General features: G+C 37.5%; 6 protein-coding genes across 8 annotated transcripts in view; 4 read left to right on the top strand and 2 right to left on the bottom strand.

Moving 5' to 3' along the window:
* The first annotated feature begins 260 nt into the window (after nucleotides 1–260).
* LOC105381750 (glyoxylate reductase/hydroxypyruvate reductase) lies at nucleotides 261–4,394 on the top strand. The gene is made up of 8 exons (XM_038116844.2): nucleotides 261–480; nucleotides 641–718; nucleotides 1,013–1,149; nucleotides 1,374–1,563; nucleotides 1,695–1,858; nucleotides 3,338–3,502; nucleotides 3,601–3,726; nucleotides 4,147–4,394. Exons 2-8 carry the CDS (start codon nucleotides 648–650, stop codon nucleotides 4,263–4,265), a joined length of 972 nt encoding a protein of 323 aa, XP_037972772.2. The 5' UTR covers nucleotides 261–480; nucleotides 641–647; the 3' UTR covers nucleotides 4,266–4,394.
* A 250-nt stretch (nucleotides 4,395–4,644) lies between these two features.
* Nucleotides 4,645–10,026, top strand: LOC105382095 (glyoxylate reductase/hydroxypyruvate reductase). Its single transcript, XM_048624320.1, has 8 exons — nucleotides 4,645–4,954; nucleotides 5,291–5,442; nucleotides 6,036–6,094; nucleotides 6,465–6,592; nucleotides 7,555–7,718; nucleotides 8,148–8,312; nucleotides 8,897–9,022; nucleotides 9,860–10,026. Exons 1-8 carry the CDS (start codon nucleotides 4,881–4,883, stop codon nucleotides 9,979–9,981), a joined length of 990 nt encoding a protein of 329 aa, XP_048480277.1. The 5' UTR covers nucleotides 4,645–4,880; the 3' UTR covers nucleotides 9,982–10,026.
* An 861-nt stretch (nucleotides 10,027–10,887) lies between these two features.
* Nucleotides 10,888–12,063, bottom strand: LOC105381745 (ragulator complex protein LAMTOR3 homolog). The gene is made up of 3 exons (XM_011551541.3): nucleotides 11,907–12,063; nucleotides 11,627–11,819; nucleotides 10,888–11,375 (listed from the first exon to the last, which is right to left on the bottom strand). Exons 1-3 carry the CDS (start codon nucleotides 11,948–11,950, stop codon nucleotides 11,235–11,237), a joined length of 378 nt encoding a protein of 125 aa, XP_011549843.1. The 5' UTR covers nucleotides 11,951–12,063; the 3' UTR covers nucleotides 10,888–11,234.
* Nucleotides 12,064–12,346: 283 nt separating this feature from the next.
* On the top strand, nucleotides 12,347–19,434 carry LOC105382097 (TGF-beta-activated kinase 1 and MAP3K7-binding protein 2). Of its 2 annotated transcripts, XM_011551920.3 has the most exons (5): nucleotides 12,347–14,117; nucleotides 15,513–15,728; nucleotides 16,546–16,728; nucleotides 18,884–18,931; nucleotides 19,080–19,434. In XM_011551920.3, the coding sequence occupies exons 1-5, from the start codon at nucleotides 12,878–12,880 to the stop codon at nucleotides 19,103–19,105; spliced, it is 1,713 nt and encodes a 570-aa protein (XP_011550222.3). In that variant the 5' UTR covers nucleotides 12,347–12,877; the 3' UTR covers nucleotides 19,106–19,434. The 2 variants fall into 2 exon arrangements, with proteins under 2 accessions (XP_011550222.3, XP_011550221.3); XM_011551919.3 differs by lacking the exons at nucleotides 18,884–18,931; nucleotides 19,080–19,434 and having other exon boundaries at nucleotides 16,546–18,670.
* A 2,022-nt stretch (nucleotides 19,435–21,456) lies between these two features.
* Nucleotides 21,457–22,880, bottom strand: LOC105381744 (pre-mRNA-splicing factor Syf2). The gene has a single exon (XM_011551540.3). The coding sequence runs from the start codon at nucleotides 22,720–22,722 to the stop codon at nucleotides 22,012–22,014; it is 711 nt and encodes a 236-aa protein (XP_011549842.3). The 5' UTR covers nucleotides 22,723–22,880; the 3' UTR covers nucleotides 21,457–22,011.
* Nucleotides 22,881–23,443: 563 nt separating this feature from the next.
* Nucleotides 23,444–25,827, top strand: part of LOC105382294 (chloride intracellular channel exc-4) — a 34,082-nt gene continuing 31,698 nt past the window's right edge. The window contains exon 1 of one of the 2 annotated variants that reach the window (XM_038117291.2): nucleotides 23,444–23,612. In XM_038117291.2, coding sequence (XP_037973219.2) covers nucleotides 23,544–23,612 — 69 coding nt within the window. In that variant the 5' untranslated portion in view covers nucleotides 23,444–23,543. The remainder of the gene's footprint in view (nucleotides 23,613–25,827) is intronic. The other variant, XM_038117292.2, reaches the window with a different exon arrangement.

Below are 25,827 nucleotides of genomic sequence, written 5' to 3'. Positions count from 1 at the left end.
TATAATGCAGGTAGGTAAATAGTAAAATTTGGCGTTTTTTATGAAAAACTGAAATTTTTACAGTATTATTTTAAAGCACAAGTTACCTACTTGATTACTGATAAATATTTCCAACAAAATGATACTAACTAGATTTTATCTTAGCATAAGCTTATCCCTTGCGATACAGTGCTTATGTTTAACTAGGTAAATTTAGTAAGTTATTCCAACGAGCTTTGCGTAAATGCTAATGTGCGTGGTATAATATGCATAATATGCGTGGATTTTCCTGTAATGCAAAACAGTGTTAATACAAAATGTCTCAAGGTAATTTTTTATTTAAGTAGTTAATCATCTTCGTTCCGTGCTTTTGTTTTCTACGTCAAGTTAAAATTGGGTAGGTCACAACTTGTCTTTTCATTTGTTTTTATCTCAGTCTCAGCCAGTTGGCCAACAAGGTGTGACCATAGCCAGAAACATTACTACGTCGGTCATAACTAGGTAGATACATATTATTTTGTTTTGTTACACAATGTGCATCAACTTCTGCCCAAAGGAAAACGTGGTAGTTTTTTAATCCTTTACCATTGCAGTACAATGGTTTGCCAGGCAGTGTTATTAATTATTATAGTAATATTTTATTTATAAAGTTTTTTTTTAGTTTGGAGATGGGATTTAATCGTGTATTGATCGCTAGCAACACTTATCCTGCTGATGCATTAGAATTGCTGAAAAAAGAGTAAGTAAAGTACTTACTTACTATACCTTCCTACATTCCCAACTCGTGGCTAATGATATCGATGATTAAAACTTATACTTAAATAAATAAAAAATACCTTATTTCAAGGGCGTACCCAGGTAGGAGCAGGGGGGGGCCGTTGCCCCCCCCCTAGAAGATAAAATTAACGTAAATTTGCCTGCCAAGTGGGAATTTTTGCGACCATCATCTAGAAACAATTATGAGCTGCCGTAAAATCCTGGGTAGCTGCCCCTCCCTAGCTGAAATCCTGGGTACGCCCTTGCCTTATTTCAGGGTATATTTCCATGTAATACCACACCTGGAGCATGAGCCAGAGAGTCTTATAGAAATAAAAAAACGCATAAAAGATGTTGATGCTGTTATCTGGAATGTGAAACACAAATTTACTAAAGAATTATTAGATATAGCTGGTAAGTTTATAAAATTATGTTTGTATTAGGTACCCTGGACTTAGTTAAGAATTTCATTCTAATATAGGTTGTTTACATTTCTAAACGTCCGCTCGTCCGCACTTTATTTATCCTTTGAGAAGAGAGAGAAGACAGCCTGTGGAAAAGGCAACACCATGATGAACATTGTATTTTTTTAAATTTATTAGGTCGCTACGGGTAATACATACAGTAGTTTTTTTCAGGGCCTAATCTTAAAGCTATATCAACTACGTCCACCGGTATAGACCATATAGACGAAGCTGCTGTGAAAGCCCATGGTGTGAAACTTGGAAACACCGCAAATGTTCAGTATAATTCAGTGGCTGACGTTGCCATTGGCCTCATGATTGCCGCGGCCAAACGCTTTAAGGAAGGTGTAGCTGATATCGAGAGGTACATAAATCGAAGAATTATATATAAGTACTATCTTCAGCCGTATACTCGTACATAAAAAACATAAACACCAATAAAAATACCTATTTAGGATGTTTATACATAATTATATAAAATATCTAATATTGCAGTGGAGAATGGAAAATTGGAACGAACCAGACGTTAGGGCAGGACATAGTGGGCAGTACTGTGGGGATCGTCGGTTTGGGCAGCATCGGCCAAGCGATTGTGCGCAGATTGAAAGGATTTGACGTCGCACGCTTCCTGTACACTGGCAGAAGTGACAAACCCGAAGGTAATAAAAAAAACATAAGGTGGGGTCTTGTAATTGCAACTATCCGGTAAATGCAACTAACTTCAATAACTCCCTCTAGAGTTACTTTATTGTAAAACGACAGACTGATATCAATTTTACAACATAAAAGTTCTACCCTTTTGTCATCCGCCATTTTGAGTCTGTTGAGGTCGGATGGACACGGTACGCATTTTTATTTAATAAAATAGTTTTTAGTGGTTCCTCGCAAGGTTTTAAAAAAAAAGATAAAAACTTATTACGGTAGGTCATTTTGTATGTGTTTGTTTTATTCTAAGACGATTATTTTCCGAGTTTTCTGTGTAGTTACATTTACCAGACAAAAAATGCAAAGTCTGGTAAATGCAATTATTTTGCAGTTTTTAGGTCAGTTACAATTAGCTGCCAATTTTTATATTAAATTTGAAAAAGCTAGTGATGTGGCAGTGAACATGAATATATCGATACAATCACTAATAATATAACACACCAATAAGAGTAAAAGGCTGAATACCAAATTTTAAACATACCTGTTAAGCATATAATTTTTTTGAAAACTATATGCTTAACAGGTATGTTTAAAATTTGGTATTCCGGCATCCTGCCTGCGGTAAATTCCGCAAACTTTCAAAAAAATAGTAAAAAGGCTTGTTTGATTAAACATAAGTAAAATATTTAATGTTGATTAATAAAAATATAGCTATTAATTTTTATCCCCGAGTTTTATTCTGCTACCATGGTCTTCTTGGCATGTCGATGGCAGCCACTACATGACTGTCGATAAAATTATGATAAAGTTCCCATCACTATTTTTGAGAAATTAGTTGCAATTACCAGACATATGGCTAAAAAGTATTTTTATGCGAAATTGGTAGTAGTTACAAGGAGACAAGTGTCACAATCCTATGAAGATTATCTTATTCTTTGTGTTTAAAATACACAATATACACCACACATAGAAAAATATGGAGATAACGTTGCAATTACCCGCCAGGAGGGGTAATTGCAACTATTTCTGACTTTGTCGGAACTTGATAATAGAACAATGATAGTAGAATAAAATCTACATAAAATTTTACCATAGCATGATTTTACAGAAATACTTATTTCCTTATAGGTATATAAAGAATTATCAGATGATGAAGTTGCGACTTCAATATTTTTAGTTGCAATTACAAGACCCCACCTTATACGTTCTAATTTGGTTCCAATGGAACTACCTTACCTAGTCGGTCGGTGACCACTATGAAACTTTTTAAAGTCTCTCTTAAAGGCCTCTGCAATGCTCTGTATGCTACGTTATTATTTTTAGTTGTTTCTATTTCACCCAATAATCATCCAATCAAAATCATCCTATCATGTGCATTTCAGCCATCCCCATCAATCCATCCACTATCTGTATACATCGTCTCACGGTAGGTTTCATTGCATTGCATTGCATTCAAGAACTGCTTATAATTAATTGGAATCATGTATTTTCAGCTATCTCTCTTGGCGCTGAGCGAGTGAGTCTTGATGAGCTGCTGAAGGAGAGTGACTACGTCATGCTGGGCTGTCCATTTACTCCAGAGACCAAGCACCTGATAAATAAAGAAGCTTTTAACAAGATGAAAAGATCTGCCGTTCTTGTTAACTACGCACGTGGAGGTAAGGTCTTTAAAATATATCACTACTAATAACTAAGAGGTATTAAATTAGCTGGACAATGAATTATATGTTTTTATAAGTTTAATTAAATTTTACAGATATTGTTGACCAAGAGGCTTTGTATGAAGCTTTGAAAGAAAAGCGGATCTTTGCTGCAGGACTTGACGTGGTCACGCCGGAGCCGCTTCCTAAAGATCATCCTTTAATTTCATTGCCGAATTGTTGTAAGTACTGACTTAAATACGCAATTGAAAGTAAGTACCTACCTACATAATGATAATATGTAAAGTTATTTGACAGTGATAAAACTAAGTACTGAAAGTAAGTACCTACAGTGCTCCAAAATTGATAATGCGCATAGAAATCTTTGACAGATCGGTTGTTTTCGGTTATGTGACACATGATATTGACTGCAATTTCTTTCGAACAAGGTGCAAAATGCCAGTGTTTTTTTAAGGCTCTTACGATTTAATGATACGGGTGTGAAGATCTGCATGTGCATTATTAATTTTGGACAAGTGTACCTACATAATGATAATATGTAAAGTTATTTGACAGTGATAAAACTAAGTGGACATAGTTAGTTAACAAAGCGTTTCATCAGTCAGTTGATGAACTTAAATTTTTGTCATTTTTTGTTGCAGTCATTGTGCCTCACCTGGGAAGTTCTACGTTAACAACAAGAAATAAAATGGCAATCATAGCTGCAAATAATGTTCTTTTGGCATTAGACGGAAAACCTATGCAGTGCCCCATAAACTAATTGATTTATGAGAGATTAATTCGTAAACTATGTACTGTAATTCAAATTTATAATTGAATAAATAAAAACATATCTTGTACAATTTATTTAGGTACTTACCTAATGATGGACTTTTAATTATTCATTACAAGATACTGGCAGAAACCGATGGCGAAAATGAAATGACAGCTGGTGTTTAAATCCTCAGAACAATCACTTTCTCAAAACTCAATACTGAACAAAAGTACGAAAGCGCGCTAAAAGCTTAACTGAACCATGAAAAACAATAACAATAAAACTTAAAATTTACTTAAGATACATAAGGTATCTTAGTTAATTTGTTACCTTATTTGGTTATTTGCGAGGGAAGGGAAATGGCAAAAAATAGCCTTGAGGTTAACCACATGAAGTGGGTTTGCAGATAATTATTATCGTTCACGTTATCAAGTTATCAAACTTATCAATAGCAGTGATTGTCTGTCGCGATTCGCACATATTATCTACTTATTTCTTTCTACCGAATTTTGTGTATTACATAAATAAACGTGACGTTACATTGATAACACCAGTGTAGAACCGGACGGCCGTGCGAAATAGTATTCCTAGAGACTACTAGTAAATATTATTTTCATTAAAATGTCAAAAGATCTGAAGGTGCTAGTGTCTTCAAATGACTTTCCTGAGAGTGCTATCAAGATCCTCAGTGATAAGTAAGTTAAATAACTTATTTACCTATAATTTACATTAAGTAATTTAGTATTTAATAACAAGCTTATAAGAAGTAATTCCTTTAAATAAGTTCTTGTACAAAATATTAACCAAGTAAATACTTACATAGGGTTAGTGGGTCATCTTGTTCCTTTTTGTAAACCAAACTATAAGTAGAAAAATACCTGTCCCATTCAAGAATGCCATCATCATCCACTTAGAATTTTCTGCTCAAGACATGTATCTCACAAACTATAACCTTAATTTTTATTATTTTAAAATGTTAAAATAATATTCATAACTACAATTTTAATTTGATTTGACATATCATTTGACAGATTCACAGTAGTAGTGAGCCGCTACTCCAACTACGGAGAGTCGGCACGCACGGTGAACCGCGAGGAGCTGCTGCGGCTGATCCCGGGGTGTGCAGCGCTGGTGTGGTGCTCTGACTCTCCGATTACCAAGGAACTGCTCGACGCTGCTGGTGGTCAGGGAATTTTTAATAAATTTATTCAATATATTAATAAATATAAATAAAACAATACATTTATCACAAGCACAGGAAAGGTTTTGGGGAAAGATCTTTAAAAAAATTACATTACAATTTTGGTGTGAAAAGTAGCAATTTTCAACATGCCTATTTCACTGTTAAAGGTTCAAGCTATGTCTATTCCATTCAGTTGTGAAAGGACTAGTAAAACATTCCCCTTTAAGTTAATGATGATTTAAATACAACCTGCAACAGTTCTTCAAGCCAATTTATAAAGAGCATGGCTTGTGTAGAGTACTAATTTCAGCTGAGCTGCCAACAATTATTGTTCCTAAGAATCTATGACACAACAAACATAGAACCCTTGACATAATAAAAACCAGTTTTATGATGATTGCATGTTCAAAGCAATACAATTTAAATCGTCTTCTTTAAACTGATTTGTTATTAGATAAAATATAGCAAATTGTAAATACAACATAATCTAAATGACTGTAATGTTTGTAAAATAGTTTTTTTTATGAAAAATATATTTTCCCATCTACAAACTACAATTTCCTCCTAACTCCAACTGTCTCTCAATCTTACAGACTCTCTGAAAGTGGTGGCCACGTCCTCGGCTGGCTACAACCACTGTGCGGTGGACGAGGTAATAATTGTGTTTAGTATAATAAGTAATTTACCTTTATCTATTTACCTTTTTGTACCATTTTATTGATAAGTTGTATCTTTGTAATATTTTCTTAATGGTGCAAAATAAAGAGTATTCGTATGCGTTTTTGACTTTTGGAAACATTAATCGTCATACTCCAAATGGTACATTATTTTGAAATTCTGATTACTTTCGCTTTCTTAGATATAACATGCTGCACAGTGCACACAACATAGGTTTTGGCTTAGTATACCCTTTTTGTAATACCCTGTATAATTATAATTATTGTTACTCCTTATTTTTGTGTTGTTTCTGTGTGTGTGTGGAATAAATGTATTTTCTTTCTAATGCAAAACTATATGCACAGCTCCGGGCGCGCGGCATCCGTCTCAGCAACACCCCGGACGTGCTGGCGCCGGCGGTGGCGGAGGTGGCCGTGAGCCTGATACTGGGCGCGGCGAGGAGGTTGACGGAGAACCTGGCGCAGGTGCGCAAGTGAGTGCTTGTTATGATTGTTTGAGGACATTATTAATTTATTATTAAATAAGGGTGTTTTTGCACCAGAGTGCTATGCTACGTTGCTATGGTATGGATGTTCTTGATGTCCACCAATCATATTCACAGTTGAACATAACGTAGTACTGGTGAGAATGGATTTATTTCACATAAAGCTGCATCTCTCTGCTGTAAAGGCACCCAAAAGCTCCTCCTGAGTATGCGCTATACTTTGACGTTATTTCCGGGTCTTGGTTTTTGTCTTATGACACATTTACCACTGTTTAATCTAATAATTCCATATTTTTTTTGCCATTTTGCTAAGTGCCTCCGAAAAAAGGATCCTATGTTCTATGTGAAATATGTCGCAATGGATTTTAAATTATCTCAAGTCCAAAATCTAAATTAATGCTATGTAGGTACCTAATTTCCTTTGTACATAAATAAGCTAAGCATGTGAGTTTTGACAGAGTTGATTCTTTAGTTTTAGGATTAGGTAGGTATGATGCCTAGCAATAAACTTAATCATGCGTGTTATCAGCTATGAAATAAAACTTTATCTTATACCACGATCATCAGCATCCATGAAGAGTTTACCTTGTTTCGTGTAGTGATATAATCAACATAATATCTAAGATCTATCAAATCATGGTCGGCACTTTTTATAGAAAGACAAAAAGTGATGTGTTTCATAGGCCTGTAATGTTTGTCTGCTTTTTCATTTTGCAACTACGAAATAAGGTAGAATAAGCAGTGTGTAGCTAGATGGAAATTGAATAGGCACATGGCACCCTTAGCAGAAGATATACTCGTAATAGTACCTAACGAAACCAATTATTAAAAAATACCGCTAACACAGATGTAAAACATGCTTTTCAGAATTACCCCTTACTAACGATCGGGTAATCTGAAGATTCTCGAAGTTAACTGGAGGACTCATAAGGATCCTTATCAAATTCCAGAGGCGTATGGGAGATAGGGTTCTCCAAATGCCTTGGTCAAGACCTGCGCGGCAGCACCGTGGGAGTGGTGGGGCTCGGCGGCATCGGGCGCGCGGTGGTGAAGAGACTGGTGGGGTTCGAGGTTGGGAGGTTCCTGTATACTGGGCATCGGGAGAAGCCTGAAGGTAAGAGGCTTAGGGATGGTACTGGGGTGCCTACTGACTGATATTTTGCAAATAGGATTACATTTCTATGTTATCATTTTTATTTTATAAAACAGTCGTTGTCAACTTTCAAACATAGGTACTTAAATCATTATGCATTAAGCATTATGTTGGTCCAGAGGGTATGAGTGCTACGCCAGGCTTGCCTATTCGTGGTCTCCACTTGAGAACTCGACTACACCAAGTTTTCATCTCACCAGCAGTATTAACCCCTGTCCATTTCAGCTAGCAAAACTCATGACTAATCTATGTAAACCACAAGCCATTTCAGCTAGTATATCTAATGACCCTTCTATGTAAAATTACCAGCCCTCAGCCATTTTCAGCTAGCTAAACATATGACTTAAGCATGTAAAATCTGCAATTATGTATTTCAAATATTCTTTCCAGGCAAAGCCCTCGGCGCCCAGTTCGTCTCTCTCCAAGAGTTACTCCGCTCCAGTGACGTCATAGTCCTCGCTGCGCCGCTGACGGACGAGACCCGGCGCATGATCAATGCGGAGACGCTGGGGATGATGAAGAGCAACGCTGTACTCGTCAATGTTGGACGAGGAGGTATGTCACTATAAAACTATCCTAATTTCCAAAATAATATTTTTAGGCTATGCAGTGTATAAATCGGGTTTATAGGTACATAGCTATAGTATGTATTTGGGAAGAACACGGATAAAATTCCACCCTAAAGCGACTGAGAGAAGGGGATACATTTCTCTCTAAGCCCCGGTGGCGTCATAGTTCGCTCTAGTGACGTCATAGTCCTGGCCGCGCCGCTGACGGACAAGACCCGGCGCATGATCAATGCAGAGACGCTGGCCATGATGAAGAGCAACGCTATACTGGTCAATGTTGGACGAGGAGGTAAAAACATCCGTCAGGGAGGGGTTTCATCTATGAAATTTTAAAAAGTTACAAATGTTTTAAGAATGTTAGATAAATTGATATATTGATCTGCTTTTAGAAAGTCACTGAAAGCCTCTAAGATAGGCGCGCAAAAAGCGTGACAACGAATGACACTATCAAAATTACCTTACGAAAACATAAATTTACATCTAAATATCATAAAACAAAACTTTTGTACCCCCCTGAGCTTAACTATTACTACAACCTACAACTTCCTAAACCTATACTCTACCTTCCAGACCTAGTCGACCAGGACGCCCTCTACGACGCACTGAAGAACAACAAGATCTACGGCGCCGGGCTCGATGTGACGTCACCAGAGCCACTCCCAAGAGACCACAAGCTGTTGACGCTGGATAATGTTTGTGAGTGTGCTGTTTGACGTTATGAATTTAGCAAAACTGTTAGAGAAGGGGCAATGAGTCCGACAATGTCAAATTTGCAATGGGTAAAAGATGGTAACAAGATCTACGGCGCCGGGCTCGACGTGACGTCACCAGAGCCGCTGCCACGAGACCACAAGCTGCTAACACTGGATAATGTTTGTGAGTTTGCTGTTTGACGTTTTGGATTTAGCGAAACTGTTAGGGTAGGGCCTGGAGTCCGACTATGCTTTTGCAATGGGTAAAAGATTAGTTATTTCTAAAGAGGTCACCCGACGTCACCGGAGCCGCTACCACGAGACCACAAGCTACTCACACTGGACAATGTTTGTGAGTTTGCTGTTTGATTTATCATAACTGTTAGGGAAGGAGATAAGAGTCCAGCAATGCTTTTGCAATGGGTATAAAATGACACATTAGTTTTTTTTTCTAATGAGCAACAGGATCTATGGCTCTTGCTCGACGTGTCGTCAGCCGAGCTGCTGCCACGAGAACACAAGCTGCTTTTACATAGGATAATGTTTGTGAGTGTGCTGTGTGACGTTGTTAATTAGAAACTTCTAGTAGCAAAACTGTTAAGGAAGGGGCTAGAGGCTAGAGTACGACAATGCTTTTGCAATTCCCCCAGTCACCCCCCCAACACAATGTTACTTTTTACACTATTATTAATTGCCTAGGTTAGATAAATTTTCAAAAAATCACACTCAATTTATTATTTACAATTCAATTTATCGTTTATAAACGTTTATTACTCCTCTCCCCCAGTCAGCGATGCGAATCCCACAGGAAATGCTATTAACAAACACTCCTCGTCCGCAGTCATCCTCCCGCACATCGGCAGCGCGACGGTGCGCACGCGGCGCGACATGGCGGAGCTGGCCAGTAACAACGTTGTACGGGCACTCTCCGGGGAGCTGCTGATCACGCCCGTGCTCGAGTGAACTTTGTGAGGAGGGGCTAGAAGTGTTTGACGGGGATGTTTAGAAAGTAATGCATAGTGTTGCAAGAAGGTATACTAAGCCGAAAGCTCCGTGTTCACTGTACAGCATGTTATATGTAGAAATTAGGGAAAAAAGTAAACACTCTCCATATTGAAACCGTGTACTAACAAAGTTCTTATGGCAAATGAAATATTGGAATAACGAATTTGACATTCTGATTTCATTTACATAGATATAAAATGTTGCACAGTGCTCACGTTTCGTCGTCGGTTTTCTTTTTGCAACCCTCTGTATAGAGAGTAGGGGCTTCAGGCTATACAAGTTAAATTGTTAATTTAATCCTCAAAAACATACTACCTATTTATTTTACAAGTATCTGATACTTGTTACAAGATAACTTACTGTCGTCATGCCCGTACAATAACAACAATGATCAGATTATAAAGATAAGTGATAAGAATCAGGAAGATTCGAGAACGTTACAGGGTACATAATATTTATATGTATAATTCCATTTGGTATATAAGTACTGTAAATATGTTGTCCTTAAAATATATTTTTGAACTGTTTTTGTTTGTGTTATTTATAAATCCTTGCATAAGATATCACCTGGCCATGTAGCACAGGGCGCTATCAAGACGTGACAAGAGTTCTCCGTCGCGCTTGCTCTTGAGGATGCGTGATGTGAGTGAGCGCGATGCAAAACTCTTGTCACGTCTTAAATGTGCCCCGTACTAGCCCTTCTCATATATCCTGCCAGTCAGCTACTGATAGTAATCATATGGGCTATTGCAATCCTTTCACCATGGTGACAAACCCTGTTGTATATCTTGTGTTTGTTACCGACACAAGAAGTCTATAATGTTCTTGAGTGTTGCAACCCTTGTTATAAACAATAAAACCTTGTAAATTTTATACAAATAAATCATTATATTTCTTCTGTTAATGAGTATGTACAAAATATTTAGAGGTGGATAAAGTCTTATGTATTACAAATATGTAAGAAGATATAAAAGAATAACAGCTAAATGTGTAATGATAATATGTGCTATACTTTTGAAATTTTTCGTTTTTAAATAAATAATAACATAATATGCTAATGCTATGAGCAGAAGTGAAAGTTCAGATGATAAAATATTTGTTAAGAAACCTATATTACATGCATTTTTGCTTGAAGTACATATGAATATCTGCCAAAGACAGCACATAATATCATTACACAAACCAATAAGCCTTAGAACTATAACTTAATCTCAGGGCGCCTCAGCAACTACAGTGGCTAAGTCCTTCAGAAATGGCTCTATTTGGTTCTCGAGGGACAGAATATGTCCCGTATTACAGTTGTCACTTCCAATGAAGGTTATAACTAGGGGTAGCTTGTTCATTTGAATCACCTGAAATTAAGAGATGGTTTGTTAGTTTTTTTTTTGCATTTCAGTTACCACTATCATAAATATTTAACAATGGGGAAAATAGCTTTGTTTTGGGACAGTATTATACATATTTAACTAACAAGACACAATTTAAATAAGATTCAAACAAGGTCAACACCATCAGCAAGTAAATCATCATCAGTTCTAACTGTTACAGGTTAGTAAGTTTCAGAAACCTCTTGAAAAAGTGAAGTATGAACTTATAAACTCACCTGATAGCTAGAGTACATGGAAATTATGGTCTTGTTCCGGCCAAGCCCTAGTTTACTGGCTTGGTCTGTCGCCATTCCAAATGTGGATATAAAGTTAGGCGTCAAGGCTGCCTGGGGTGCTTTGTCCGTCGCCGCTCTCACTAAAGGCACTCCATCTCGGTCTGTGATGAGGATACAATGAAGTCCGTTCACCCTGAAACACATTGAAGTTTACTGTTTAACATAAAATCTAGCAAAACGAGAATGATTTTCAAATTAGAATATCTTAGCGAGAACTCACTTTTCCAACAGATGGTTCAGGTATTTTCGTAAATCGTCTACCATTTTAATATATATAATAACGTTTTAGCTCACTATCCTGTAAACAATTACGGATAATCTAAATTATTTAATCTAAAACAAAATGAACACAACTTTGAATCAGAAATTCAAAACAGCTGATAATGATAGGTGACATGACAGTAGCATTGACAGCTGACAGACCAATGACAGGTTCATAATCCTAAGAATAAGGTTTCTCTGATAAGGACTCTATGAAATCTCCATAAAACGCCTGACTTTGGAAAATGCCTAAAAATCTATGCGATATTTCAAACAAAAGTATAATATTGACAAAATTTTGTACCTATATCCGAACATCCGAACAAAGCGCGAGGCCTTTATTATTCTGACGCTGAATCCGTGGAGATGCTCGCATATGGCAACTCAAGGAAAAAGCAACATCATTTTGTCTATAGCCAAAATGGCTGAATCCGATTGACAAGTATGCGATTTTCGTAATTTATTCTGGTGCAATATTTTAACTTTGGACGGAAACTGGTGTTTTAAAGTGTTAATAAATTGTTATACATAGAATAGTAAACATTTAAAAGAACTAACGAAGCACACCCACCGCCTCGTAACGGTGCAACTATTCGAGAAATAACTTCGGTATGATGATAACAAAAGATATAAAAATTCAACCTTGTCTCGCTTGTGATGTCTTATTTTTCGTCACTGTGTACCGTCTGGATTAAAAAGCCATGAGCGTTCACCACCATATACGTACGTGAATGTATACGTAACTGGTGAGAAATCGCGATTTCAGGGATTGTGACGTCACGAACACGAAAGACGGTGTATTTACCTCGTCGATTGGTCGGTGGAGAATGTGTTTTGGTGTTTGCCGGTGAGAGTCGCGTGGCAAGTGAGCGCTAGCAGGGCGCGGTGATTCCGCGGCGCCGGGACGAGCCCACGCGAGGATGGGCGGCGATGTCTGCCCGCGCCGACGCCGCCGCCGCCGCCTGCGCCTGCACTAACATCTCGCTTATGCAACTGTTCCACGAGCTGAAGCAGAAGTTCCCGGCCGTGCCCGACCATGTGGTGTCCAGCACCATCGAGCAGTACTGCCACGACAAGCTCGCCTGCGAGGCTCACCTGCAGCGGGAGACCTCGGCGTGCCTCGCGCTCGCCTGCCGCGCCTCGTCCGCCGCCGCGCGCCACCTCTCCGAGCTGCGCGCGCCGAGCCAGTGCCCCAACCAGCCCATCGTCCGCCACGAGGTCCAGCACCCTCGCGTGGTGAACGCCGTCACTTGCCACGGACCACAAACAGCCATTGTTGGCTCTATTGATTCTACTGAAGAAGAAGAAGAAGAGACAAAATTCAACACTGATGCCAATCAAAATGTTGTTGAGCACAATAAGAATTTAAATCACAAGAATAACAATGCTACATCACCAGTTACTGTTATAAATATTGATAACTGTATCGCTAAATACACAGCGCAAACACCAAGCGAGCATGAGCTAACAAATGAAGAGGCAACTCCAGAAATCACTATAAATACTGATAGTGCAACAGAGAGTAAGGAAAAGGAGTTAGAACAGCCAGGAAGTGGAAACTATAGGATTCATAAAAGCAATAAAGTGAAATGCAACCTCAATGAAAAACTAGAGAAACCTAAAGAAAAGAAATCCATCAAGAAAGAGGAACCACCCGAACAAGAAACTGAAAATATCCCACAAGAAAAACCTAAAAGGCCAAATACCCTAGAGTTCTTGAAACCAATTCCAGATATTGCATTTAAAGAGCCAACAAAGGAGCCACAACCAGACACAAGCAAGTTAATATCACCAGCAGCTGCTCACAAACCAGAATCTGTCAAAGAAACCACTCCGGGAGGCTCCTTGTGGTCTGGTGGATATCCTTTGAACTTGTCTGTCAATGTCAACTGTCATATGGACTATGGTCGTCCTTACGATCCTTGGCTAGAGGACTATGACGGTCGGCAAGCAATTACTTCTGTGAACCTGACAGTGTGCACACCTACTTCGAACATGGCCAGTCCAGTCCGTGAGTCGCGGGGTGATGAGGGGGGATTTGAGGGGCATGTGACGGTGACGGTCAGCCCGAGTGCCTCCCGCCCGCCGCGGCGCCGCGCCCCCGCGCCTCCAGTCCACCCCGCCGTGGAGTCGCAGAGAAGCACAAGATCCACTGTGGATACATCACAGGGTAAGTTTACTTGTTGGGTATTTCAGTATTATAGTTATCTATTATTAACAGAATCCCTTTGTGTAACTGGATATTTATTTACTCTTTGTAACAATCATACAATGTAAAACATATATTATAGTTTCCCCATTGTTATTTATAATAATTATGTGAAATTCACTACATTTGTCATCCACTTATGATAATGCTATTTTTCAATTGCCTCATGATTGATCCAAATGATGCTAATGAGAAAATAATCCTCAAATTAAGTAATAGGGTAGATTAATATCATGTTTCTAACTGGCTGGCTAAACACAATGGTATTATGACACCTTGTTCTTACTATTATCACTTGCTCATTCGGAATGCACACAATACTCCTACATGATCATAGTAATGCTGACAATGATGAATATGCTGACATTCACAGGCATCTTGTAATATCTAGTGACTAAATCTGTCAAGAATTTCAAAGCCATTTATAGAAAGAGTACAATGCTATAAGTATAATATGTTTAGATTAGAGGAAATAATCTACAATTACATACCTACAGATCTAATCTAGAATTAGAAGTTTGTTTATTAGAAAAAAGTTATTCATAATCTATGTGTAATACCACATGATAATTAATTTGCATGCTTAATTGAACAATTGATTACTTTTAAATAACACTCTGAAACAATTCTTAAAGTTTGAGGAAAAAGTCGACAAAAACCAAGAATGAAGTGAGTAAGGAACGGCATTTTTAATTAGCATTTTTATAGCATAATAACTTGGGCGTGCGACTTTCTAAAGATCATCTTACATTTACATTACAAAATAAGATAATTTTCCTGTGGGTTTTTCCATAATAGATGATACATTTTTAATTAACTGCTCTACAGATATAAGAAGTGTATGGTATAATAAAAGGAGCCACTCCAATAAGTTATTCCATTTCACAATTTTCTACTTCTCTGTAAGTTTTGTGACCAAAGAACCTGTTTTGCATCTCTCAATTATGCAAAATATTGACCTTTGTTGAATCTGATCAAAACCTCCGACAGGGCCTTGCAATCGATGCTCCTTATCATACAGGTTTGTACCTAGTTTGGGAATCAGGTGACACCATTTAAGCATATTTCTACAGCCTATCTATACTTATTTTATAAACTTTTGTAAGATCCTTTTTTATTTCTTTGAAATCCAAGCATTCCAAGTCCTTATAACCTACATTTACATGTTTACCCAACTTTACATGTACAATAGAATAGAATACAGTTATTGTTGTTGATGTCTCATCATCATCAGCCTATAGCAGTCCACTGCTAGACGTAGGCCTCTCCCAAAGCACGCACAGGATGCTACCTACAGCTTTCTACAGTTGATGTGTAATTTACCCAATTTCACCCATCACAAACCCTCCATTCCAGACCGCTCCCTAATCGAGCGTCAGCGCGAGCGTCTCGGCCGGCTCAAGGGGGCCCTACTCCAGGAGCGCGGCCGAATAGCCCAGCTCACTCGAGAGATGCGCATCCTGGCGGGGCCGCCGCCGCCGCCCGCTGCCGCGCGCAGTCTCAGCGACTATGTGCACAGGTTGAGGGACCAGTGTGACACGCTGGCGAAGCGGTTGGAGATGGCTGGGACCGGTAAGTTAATACTATGTTGTTGTTGTTGTTGTTGTTCCTATGGCACCCCAGAGGTGCAGAGGGTCTCCACTAACGTCCGCCACTTCCGCCTATCTTCGGCTGTACTTTTAGTTAATGCTATAGCTGTAGGTAATGTTAGGGGTGCACAAAAGGAGCTTAGAATGAGGTATCCCCTGTTCGTTATACGTTTCGGCGTACGGCGGTCGGCAACTGACGCTTACTGGTAAATCCTTTCATCGTATGGTAAAGCAAAGTAGTATAGCTGCTGTGCTTGAGACCAGCAAGATAAAAGATGAAGAAGGGTCCATGGAAAGCCCCTTCTCTATAAGCATTGATCACTCAGCTGTAGGTTTAGATGGCTTTGTTAAAAATATCTATTGCTATTGGTAAAATGAACATAAAATATGTTGCGGTTTAATGACACATAACATTAGATCGCAACGTGTTTAATTTACAATCGATTATGGCAAACGGTTGAATGCGTAACTTATGAATCTTATCATGATTTTACCATAATTGGTATTCTTTATTTGTAAAAGATCTGGCTCGATGACCTTAGACAGGTAACGGATAGACGCTGGATAAAGAACATACTTTAAGATTATTTCGTGGCTAAATGTTATACAATCCGTACCTCGTCAAACCCCTATACCCCTTATTATAAAACGTACACCAGCTTAAGACTAATGATATCTATAACAAACAATTTTTTCCTTGTCAAACAGGGACAGAACAGTTCAATAGCTAAAACGTATAACTTTTCTAGGTTACCCCCCTTATTCTACCTTTTACAACACCATAAAACTCCCAATTCCAGAGCCCGAAGCGGCAGACTTCTACAGCAACATCTACACGGGGCAGCGGCCGCCCACACAGCGGCCCGCCCGCCCCGCGCCGCCCCCGCCCGAGGACGCGCCCTGGCAGTGCCACGTGTGCACCTTCAACAACCACCCGCTACTGGACAAGTGTGAGGAGTGCGACATGCCGCGCATACTCGTTGGTACGTCCCCCTCTAGGACTCTGGATTCGGGGTTTGGGTCGTTCAGAGACCGGAATAGGAGGGTCGAGACATTCGGAGGAGTGGCACGGCCAAGCATGGGCGTTGCGTATGAGTTTTAAGTGTTGTCTGTCGATGTTTCCGAACAGTCATGTGTGTTTAACGTCAGTCCCCTGTGAACTTTGTGACTTTTAGTTGGGGGATTCAAGTTGCAGTGAACTTTACAGCTTGGATTTAGTTTGTTTTGAGGCTATGACTGTGAAAGTGTTTGGACTTTTCGAAGCCGATTTTTATTAACAGCATGTGATGTGACGTCGGCATGTGATTTTTTAACTTAATAATTTTAGTTTTAAGGTTATTGTTGTTTGTTAATTGTGGGCGAAACGCGAGTTAAATAGAAAGTACTTATAACAATTATCGATCGATATAGAAACGAATGCCTTAAAATATTTCACTTATTTTAATTTTGTTAATTGAGATTATGATAATAATATTATCGTCACTAAATTTTATAATTAATATGTTTACAATACGCCCACAGTTAACGTAGAGTTTGTTACATTTCACGAGTTTATATCTATTTTTATTCAAATAACTACTACATATCAAGTTATACATATTACAATACCGTCCATTTAAGTGTTCTTAAACCTGCATGTACTTACATAAGTAATTAAATATACCACTACCTTACCGATAAAATCAATTTAAAACAGAGTATCGAAATTTCGGAATACACAATGTATTGTGGATATGGTTACAATCATTGTATTATTTGTTAGGGGTAAATCCTTTGTACTAAATAATATATTATGAATATTTAACATGGAGGCTGACTGTAGGTATTTAATATTTTTGACTAGGATTCCCTAGAATACCTAAGTTCTGTATATAAATTGAAACGAACGAAACGAACTATTTAACATGGATCCATTTTTATCGCACTATAATATTTTTACCATATACAAGTTAGTTTGAAAAAACGGTTTTACGTAAAAAATATAAAGTATGTGTAAATATATTTAACTGTTGGAATTAATTTGTTTTAAATGTAGGACATATTTTAGGTACTTGTGTACAAATATTTACTTAAGTTAAATTAGGTTCAAAATTTTATTAATAACTTTTCTATTGTATGGATATTTATTGTTTTAAACGTTATTTTAAAGAATATACATCACTTGTTAGTACTGGTCAAATAATACGATGAATAATACATCACTAGATCTCTTTAAAAAGACTAAATTAACTTATCGTGCCTTGCCAAAACAACTGTTTACTTAAAAATGCCAGTTCAAAATCTACTTTTGAATCTTGAAGCTCAAATAATTATTTGCTCAGTTAATAACTGTAGTATTGTTAGTTATAATGTAATAACATTAACTTTTCAGATGTTACTTTAGCTACATCAAATATAAACCACAAAACTTAATTTGAAAAGCGTCGAAGCTAAATTAAATACCACTATAACTTAGCTGTGATATAACTGTGCACTTAACATGTTAGAGGTTTATTCACATAAAAACAAAAAAAAACTCGTTGAGATTATTAAAACCATGTAGAAATTACACACGTACAAAAGTAAAAATCCGCTTAAAAAATATGTTTCTTAATAAGAAAATATACAATTCTTGCACGCCATTCCAAAGGTCCCATCAAAAGTTGATGTCTGATTGGAATCATTTTAAATCTAAAGTATTTCCTATCCCTACCTATACCTAACACTTTGTTTTTGCAATTTTGCACGGTTTTGGAAACTATAACTTACATAATATGCTATGTATTTTCAATAGACTTTACGTACATACCTATCACAGTTGTTATTAAGTATACTTATTTACATTTAAATAGCTTTATTAGATTATTTATAGTGATAATATTGATTTTATTTGTATATTGTGATACAATTGATAACCTGTTTTATTGTAAAAAAAAACAATAAAGTTTTACTGAAAATTTCAATATGTTTTTCCTTATCTGATTTTACAAATATTACAAACTTTCAATAAGATACTGATGATATAAATGAAAAAGGTGAGTAAAAATTAAAACCACTAACCATTTTGATGTGAGTTTGCAGTTTTGTTGTATTATTTGACTAAATTACTGTTTCGTCTTTTGAATATGGTTGTTAATTTGTTTTTATTTATTGATTCAGTGCGCGCCCACGACGGTATAACGGTTCGACTGGTCCCCGGCAGACGCAGTAAGTACATCCACATACACTAAAACTAAATCTACAAGTTGTGGAAAAAAAACATTAAAATCAAAGAGGCTGGAAACCTACTTACAAAAACTATCGAATATTAGGGACCAATTGGCACAAAATAACTCAAAATTTTCATTCTTTCCAGAAATGGTTCGGTCGTGGATATTTTAAGTTGCATTAAACACATTTAATGCTTTAATTTATTTTTAAAACCCTTACTTAAGTGCAGTGGTAAGTCAAATCCAAAACTGTGATATTCGCATTTGGTCGTAAAGTCTGATTTTTAAGTGAGAAAAAAACTATGTTGATTTTATTTAAAACACATTCCAAAGTTACATTTAAGTTGGTTATTGGTATTTGTTTTCGTTTTGTCTTTTTCCTTCTATTCCCAGTAAGTGCCGGGTGCCAAATGCGAATAACTTGGGTTATAAACATGCAACACTACTGCACTTAGTACGGATGATGGGGGAAAGGCTATATTTATTTATTATATATTATTATGTAATTTTAAAGCAATGAAATTAAAGAAAATTTTCAATCTTATTAAAGTTAGAACTGCAAAGAACTCCCTATGTCTACTAGAGACAAGACTATGCTGAAAAAATATGTAGGTATTTAATTTATTAATGTTAAACAACTGTACAGCGCCTAAGTGGGCGCTTTTTGGAACTACAAAATCGATAAATAATATATGACAGCATACAGCGAGAAAGTGGCAACAGATTTCTCGGTTTAAATGTATAAAAATGAATTAAGGGATACCTAACTACAGGTGGATTTTAATTATTTAACTTGATACAAATTATAACTAGATTCAACGATAAAAAAGTAAGTACCTAAGTATATTGAGATTCTCAAGCATCTACGAATAACAATAACAATTCTTTATCATGATAATGATAAAATCGGTATTTTTAGTACTTAAAAACATCGAGAGTCGATATCTAGATCATTTGTATTCCCGCTTAGTATAACAACGCGGATCTTTCACCCAGTTGCGTTTCACCAGTAAGGTTTCTGCTACTCCTACTGCGCTAGGTAAGGCCAACCAAACGTAGGTAAACGGAACAAAACTAATTATGTTTCTTCGCTTATTATATTGTTGGAAAGAAAGTAATCATTAAATTCCACATAAAATTATTCACTTTGTTAAACATCGAATTTTTTGTTATATTAAAAAATACATTGCAATTTTGGGTATTACTTTTTAGAAATAATGGTACCCATGTTCCTTTTTAAGCAAACTGAACTGTACTTACTAAATTGCATTTGAAATGTAGAATCCGGAATATATTTACATAGTTCTAGTAGCGGCGAATAAACGTGAATTTGTATGGCGCGAGAGAGTCGCCACCTAGTGGTACACACGCTTTACTAAATCCGCTCTATGTAAGTTTACGTTAGGATGTTAGGATTCACTGATCGATCGATGAAGAACAATCTATACTTGTCTTAAGGTGCTCCCTCACCGGGAGCTTTCACGTATAATCTAAGTTACAGATTTGAGCTTTACATCAGTGAAGGAGGCGAATCGAGCATTACAATACGACATAGCAATGATATTACACGAATGCTCCCGATATTAGAACACAGCGTTGCGTAACATGCTCGCTGGGAATGTTACATTACACCTCGTATCGTTGGTCAGAAAATTGTATGTTTCACATGATACCAACTGCTTGGTCAAACATGATAGTCTCTATAAATTTTACTTGAAGAACTACTGTATACCTTGTTTCTGGTGAATAAATGAGTTATATTCTATTCTACATATACCCACTATTAGGTTTCACTGCTCGATGGGTCATGAAAAAACATACACTACTAAATATGGGGTACAAAACAAACCTTTTGCAGTCTTTCTGAAGGGCTAGCATGGGGCGCTATTTAAGACATGACAAAAGTTCTCCGTCGCGCTCGCTCTTAAGGCTGCGCGATGTGAGTGAGCGCAATGCAAAATTTTGTCAAATCTTAAATGCGCCCTGTGCGCCGTTAGCTAGCTATTCTGGAATTATAAAAATTACTAAAATATAAGAAATTTCCAACTTTGCCTGTCTATGTATGTAGGTAATTTATTTAAGCATTTTATGTTATTAAATCTAAATCATGCTCATGATGTAAATAAATTCAGATTTATAGTATATCTGCAATTTCCTATGTTTCTAAATACAGTAAATTAAGTAATGAAGGAGTTTGTAAATTTATGGCAAAACATTATGCTGGTTTTTGCTTGGGTAAATTATGTAAATACCTAAGTAAATAGTCTATTATTATTGTAACGCAGTATTATAATTTAAATAAGGTAATGGTTTACTATGACTTGAATCTCTGGTACCAGGCAAACACAAATAAATTGAGATAGGTACATTATACTACATACTCTGGACTAAGCAATATTTATCTTGATAACTATTATGACTATATTAATGTATTTATCTAAATAAAATTGTTATTGAAATTTGTTTATTTCTCGTTTTATTCCATTTCACCCAGTTTCATTGTTAAAATAATAAATAGCTTTTATGTTCTTCAAGATGTATTTAATTTAATTAATCATATTTTTTTACAAATACATGGTACATCAGTACTTTGGATCCTTTACAATTCAGCTGAGTCAGTACTACATATATTTTAGTAAGATTCACAAAAGGCCCAACAAGTTACATATCAACTGTAGTTTTGTATGTGTAGGTGCGTTCTATTCTGGGCAGTCAGCATTTGATGTTATTTAGACAACAAACCTAGAACTCTAGTGTTTGTCACCAACAGGCTATAAAGAAACATTTATTTATTTATTTCAACTGGAACACCAGCAGCTTATACTTAACATTGCCTAACCTTGGCAGGTTTCTATACATACATGTAGTTTGGTAAATGATCTCTTTCTATGAAAGTTGCAAATAATTATGCAAACTGATTGCAGGTACTTAGACACAATGCACATAAGTGGCAGGCAATTGAAGTATGTTTGCCCACTGTATTACCTGCTTATAAAATTTCAGGTCTTTTATTGCTTAATTGATTCCTAATCCATTCACTAAATACTTCCAGCTTATCACTGTAACTTTAATACAGTACTATATTGCTGTACCACGCTCCAGATTCTGTTTAATTTCTGCTGTATGTTCTCCATAGAACCTCTCAAGTTTCTTGTTGAATTTGGCATTCCTCTCGTTGATGTAGTCAATGTCTGCGTCGTCATTGTGTGTGCGTCTCCTTGAGTACTTGGATCTTTTGGCAATTTGTCCCTCAACATCATTCACCATTTTGTCAATAGCTTCTTTGCGGTCCTGGTGCATACCATGTATAATAACATTAGGTCCTCCGTAGAATGCATCTCCATACTTTTGTTTTTGTTTCTCATACTCATCTAGGTCGGGCGCGGGCATGTTTTTGACGAGTCTGTTGTACTGTCGGATGGTGGCCTGTTCATATGTAGAGAAGCCTTGGTCCGGGTTCTTTTTCTTCTTCTTGCGGTCGAGCCGCTCGGCCTCGACGGCGGAGATGTTGAGCAGCTTCACGCGGTCGTAGTCGCGGCCCTGCGCCTGCGCCTCCTCGCGGCTCCGCTGGTCGCTGACAAGCCACTCCGCCTGGCGCTTCTTGGCGTCGTAGTTCGCGGGCAGCTTGTTGCGCGCCTCCTCCGCCACGACCTCCTGGTGGTTCTGCGTGCGAGCCTCGTTCCTCGCCGAGTGCAGCGACTTCAATCGTTTCATTCTCTCCGCTTGTTTCTCAGCGAAAGTCATTTCTTTCGCCGTCAACGACCCTTCTCCGGAGCCCGTGGCACTCATTATGGTGGGTTTATGCTAACTTATTGTTATGTAAGAGTAGAGGGCACACACTGAATTGGTAAATGGTATTCTATTCTTATGAAATGCTTTTATTTATTAACATTTCTCAATTATCAAAATACAAAACATGGACAAGAAAGGAATTTGACGTCACACACAAAAAACAATAAAAGTCACTTTTGAATACAGAGAAGAACATACTCTGTGAACCGGACCACAGAGTATGTTCTTCTCACCAAATCTCAGAACAATAATTTAATCCCATCCTAATCCTAACTAATATTATAAATGCGAAAGTAACTGTGTCTGTCTGTCTGTTACTCTTTCACGCCAAAACTATAAAACGGATTTGAATGAAATTTGGTACAGATATGGTCTAGACCTTGAGATAAAACATAGGCTACTTTTTATCCCGGAATTCCCACGGGAAAACTTTTTAAGGCGAAGTGAAGCTCGCGGGATCAGCTAGTATTCTATAAAATAATATGTTTCATAAAGAAGAGAGTTGATCCTTTTTCATCAGTCGCTTGTGTGACCCTAGCATAGGTCTACACTAAACGCAGCAGCCTAGCGGTCTATCCTTAAAATAATAACAGCCCCCACAATCAATGTCAAAACAATGCAAAGCTCAACCAACAGCCTAAATTAATTTACGAACACAACCAAGCTGAAGTTAGTTCTATTTCTCAGAACAAAGACTCGCGGTTAACGTTTAACGAATCAAAGTGAAGTGAGTCAGTCAATCGTTGTTTTGGAAAAGTGACGGTTGTGTGAAACTGTGCGAAAGTTGTTTTTTGTATTTTGTGCTTTTTGAGTTCACGATGTCGGAGGAAATTGCTGAAAATGGAACCACCAACGGGGACGTGCCGGAGATCGAGCTGATTATCAAGGTAGCTTTAGTTTTAACACGTGTTATCGCGGCAGATTAGCGGCTTTACAACTCAGCAAGTCTTGTCGGCACCGCGCGGCCTTCGCTGGCGTAAGAAGATTGTGGAGCGCTGGCCAACGTGATACAACCGTTGTATGGTGTTCCTGCGCACCCAGCGACGTCGTGACATCGCTCGGACACGGTATCCCGAGGTTTATTTATTCGAAAATGTTCGCCACCATGAACGAACGACACAAAATTGCATGCCCGTGCCGAGTGCGCCGTCTCATGAAAGTATATTATTACTGCAATCACAAGGCGCGATATCTGGGTCACTTGCATCTTTGTTTTGTTTTCTGTTTGGCGCGTGATTCTCGTGTTTGGAACACCCTGTGTCTGTTACTTAATTAGTTCTTTACTAATCTACACTAGGGTTTAACTAAGGTTTGTCACTGTAGGTGCCCCTGAAGGGTTTATAAGGATGCACCAGTCTGATAAGGATCAGTTCCTGACTGCCCAGAGTGCACCCTACATGACATGAGACACAATTTATTTGTCAAATGTGGAGGCTTTCTTCTTGCCCATTCTAGGCTTTCTTATTGACCCCTGTATTTACTTGAGAATCAACATCTTTACTTGCAGACCTCAACCCTGTTATAGTATCTTGAGGTCTAGTTCAGAAACTTTTTTAAGCAACATAGTGTAGCAGAGAGTATCTGCTGCTGTAATGGACCAATGTAGCGTGAAATGGTCCTAGCTTAAGAAAACAGTTCAGATCTTAAAGGGATATGCACATAATGAGAGTTAGGTGCCGGTAATAAGCCCTTAAATAGAATAGAATAGACAATGGTGTAAATAGAAATATTTTGTTACCAATTTTATTATTTTATCTTCAAGATTAAACCTATATTTCTTGGTATCATGCTTATCATTTTGATGGTAGTCGTATAATATCAATTAACACTCTTATCAACTTATACTAAGAACCTACCATAGTATGATACTAAATGTATCTTGTTCATACTAATCAGTTGATAAATCTATGTCAATGAGTCAGTTTAATATTTTAATAAAATCCTGCTAACACATTTATTCTTTTATAACATTATAAAATATATTTACACAAAATACTATTTAATTTAAAAGACATGTTAGAGAACTTTAACAACTAAACAGGTTTAATGTTCATTAAGTTTAATTTTGTTGCTAAGTAACTTCTGCACCTGCCTGCCACTGTATCTGTATCAATTATATATTTTTTATTTATACACCTTGCATTTGTTTTTAATATTTTGAAACCAAGAGTACACTTATTCATAACTTGCAAAATTGTCTTATATTTAAATTAAAAGCTAGGCTTTTATGTGTACCTATGTACAGATACAACACCGAAAATAAAAGGTGAGAAAAATACTTATACATAAACAGATTTAAAATCTAAAATATGTACTTTTTAAGAAGAACAAAGGAGAAGTTGATAAATTATTCTGAAAGTGAAAACTGGAATAATAAATTTATTTTCATTTTGAAAAATCAATAAATATTTTTATGGACTTGCTCAAAGAACACATTTGCCACTATGATTACAAAAATACTATTATTCACAAAATGAAAAGTCAAAGAAACAAACCTCGAAAATGTTAGCAGAAAGGGAAAGAACCATAAAAGTAAGTTGACTCTCAGGCAAGGGAACAAGATACATTCGAAAGAAGTACAAGATGGTTGCCTTCAGATTCATTTGTAACCTGCGGTGTCGTGCTGACAGTCATTTGTCACATGTCCCGCGGCTCGGGGTGCGCTTGTAATTAGCGGCGCGTGCGCAGCGACCGCCGCCATTAACCCCACACCTGTAGCTGGCAACACCGCCCTTTGCCGCCAACCCGCCGGCTAGTGTTGCCAACTAACCACATGCTTGCGCAGGCAAATATGTGTTAAGTGATGATTAAGCTAATTAGGCACCAACTTAGGTTGCAGCTAAAAGACACGACAATCGCTCCAACTAGATGTATGCTACAGGAAATGGATGGCGTGTCGTACTTGCGTTTCAAACTCTGACGGGCGGATTTTAGAATGTTAGTATTCCATTTGAACTTTTAGAGCACGTTTATATGGTTACCTTTAGTCCAGTTATACTCAAACTGCGGCCCGCGGGCCGCATGTGGCCCGCCGGGCCTTTATCAGTGGCCCGCGTGCCCTGAGAGATAATAGAGAATATACATTATGTGTAAAGAGTATCG

This window comes from Plutella xylostella, chromosome 3 (genome assembly GCF_932276165.1).
Source record: "Plutella xylostella chromosome 3, ilPluXylo3.1, whole genome shotgun sequence".
Classification (NCBI taxonomy): Eukaryota; Metazoa; Arthropoda; class Insecta; order Lepidoptera; family Plutellidae; genus Plutella; species Plutella xylostella.
Note: the sequence above shows the minus strand (reverse complement) of the source record. Positions and strands in the feature narration are given on the sequence as shown.

Excerpts from the sequence above, each read along its gene's own strand:
- LOC105381750 (XM_038116844.2), top strand. The coding sequence starts at position 648 with ATGGGATTTAATCGTGTATTGATCGCTAGCAACACTTATCCTGCTGAT. Across the intron at positions 719-1,012 it reads TTAGAATTGCTGAAAAAAGA|GGTATATTTCCATGTAATAC; the intron begins GTAAGTAAAGTA and ends GCCTTATTTCAG. Across the intron at positions 1,859-3,337 it reads CAGAAGTGACAAACCCGAAG|CTATCTCTCTTGGCGCTGAG; the intron begins GTAATAAAAAAA and ends ATGTATTTTCAG.
- LOC105382095 (XM_048624320.1), top strand. The coding sequence starts at position 4,881 with ATGTCAAAAGATCTGAAGGTGCTAGTGTCTTCAAATGACTTTCCTGAG. Across the intron at positions 5,443-6,035 it reads ACTGCTCGACGCTGCTGGTG|ACTCTCTGAAAGTGGTGGCC; the intron begins GTCAGGGAATTT and ends TCAATCTTACAG. Across the intron at positions 9,023-9,859 it reads GTTGACGCTGGATAATGTTT|TCATCCTCCCGCACATCGGC; the intron begins GTGAGTGTGCTG and ends CCTCGTCCGCAG.
- LOC105381745 (XM_011551541.3), bottom strand. The coding sequence starts at position 11,950 with ATGGTAGACGATTTACGAAAATACCTGAACCATCTGTTGGAAAA. Across the intron at positions 11,820-11,906 it reads CTGAACCATCTGTTGGAAAA|GGTGAACGGACTTCATTGTA; the intron begins GTGAGTTCTCGC and ends AATGTGTTTCAG. Across the intron at positions 11,376-11,626 it reads CCATGTACTCTAGCTATCAG|GTGATTCAAATGAACAAGCT; the intron begins GTGAGTTTATAA and ends TCTTAATTTCAG.
- LOC105382097 (XM_011551919.3), top strand. The coding sequence starts at position 12,878 with ATGTCTGCCCGCGCCGACGCCGCCGCCGCCGCCTGCGCCTGCACTAAC. Across the intron at positions 14,118-15,512 it reads CACTGTGGATACATCACAGG|ACCGCTCCCTAATCGAGCGT; the intron begins GTAAGTTTACTT and ends CCTCCATTCCAG. Across the intron at positions 15,729-16,545 it reads GTTGGAGATGGCTGGGACCG|AGCCCGAAGCGGCAGACTTC; the intron begins GTAAGTTAATAC and ends TCCCAATTCCAG.
- LOC105381744 (XM_011551540.3), bottom strand. The coding sequence starts at position 22,722 with ATGAGTGCCACGGGCTCCGGAGAAGGGTCGTTGACGGCGAAAGAAATG.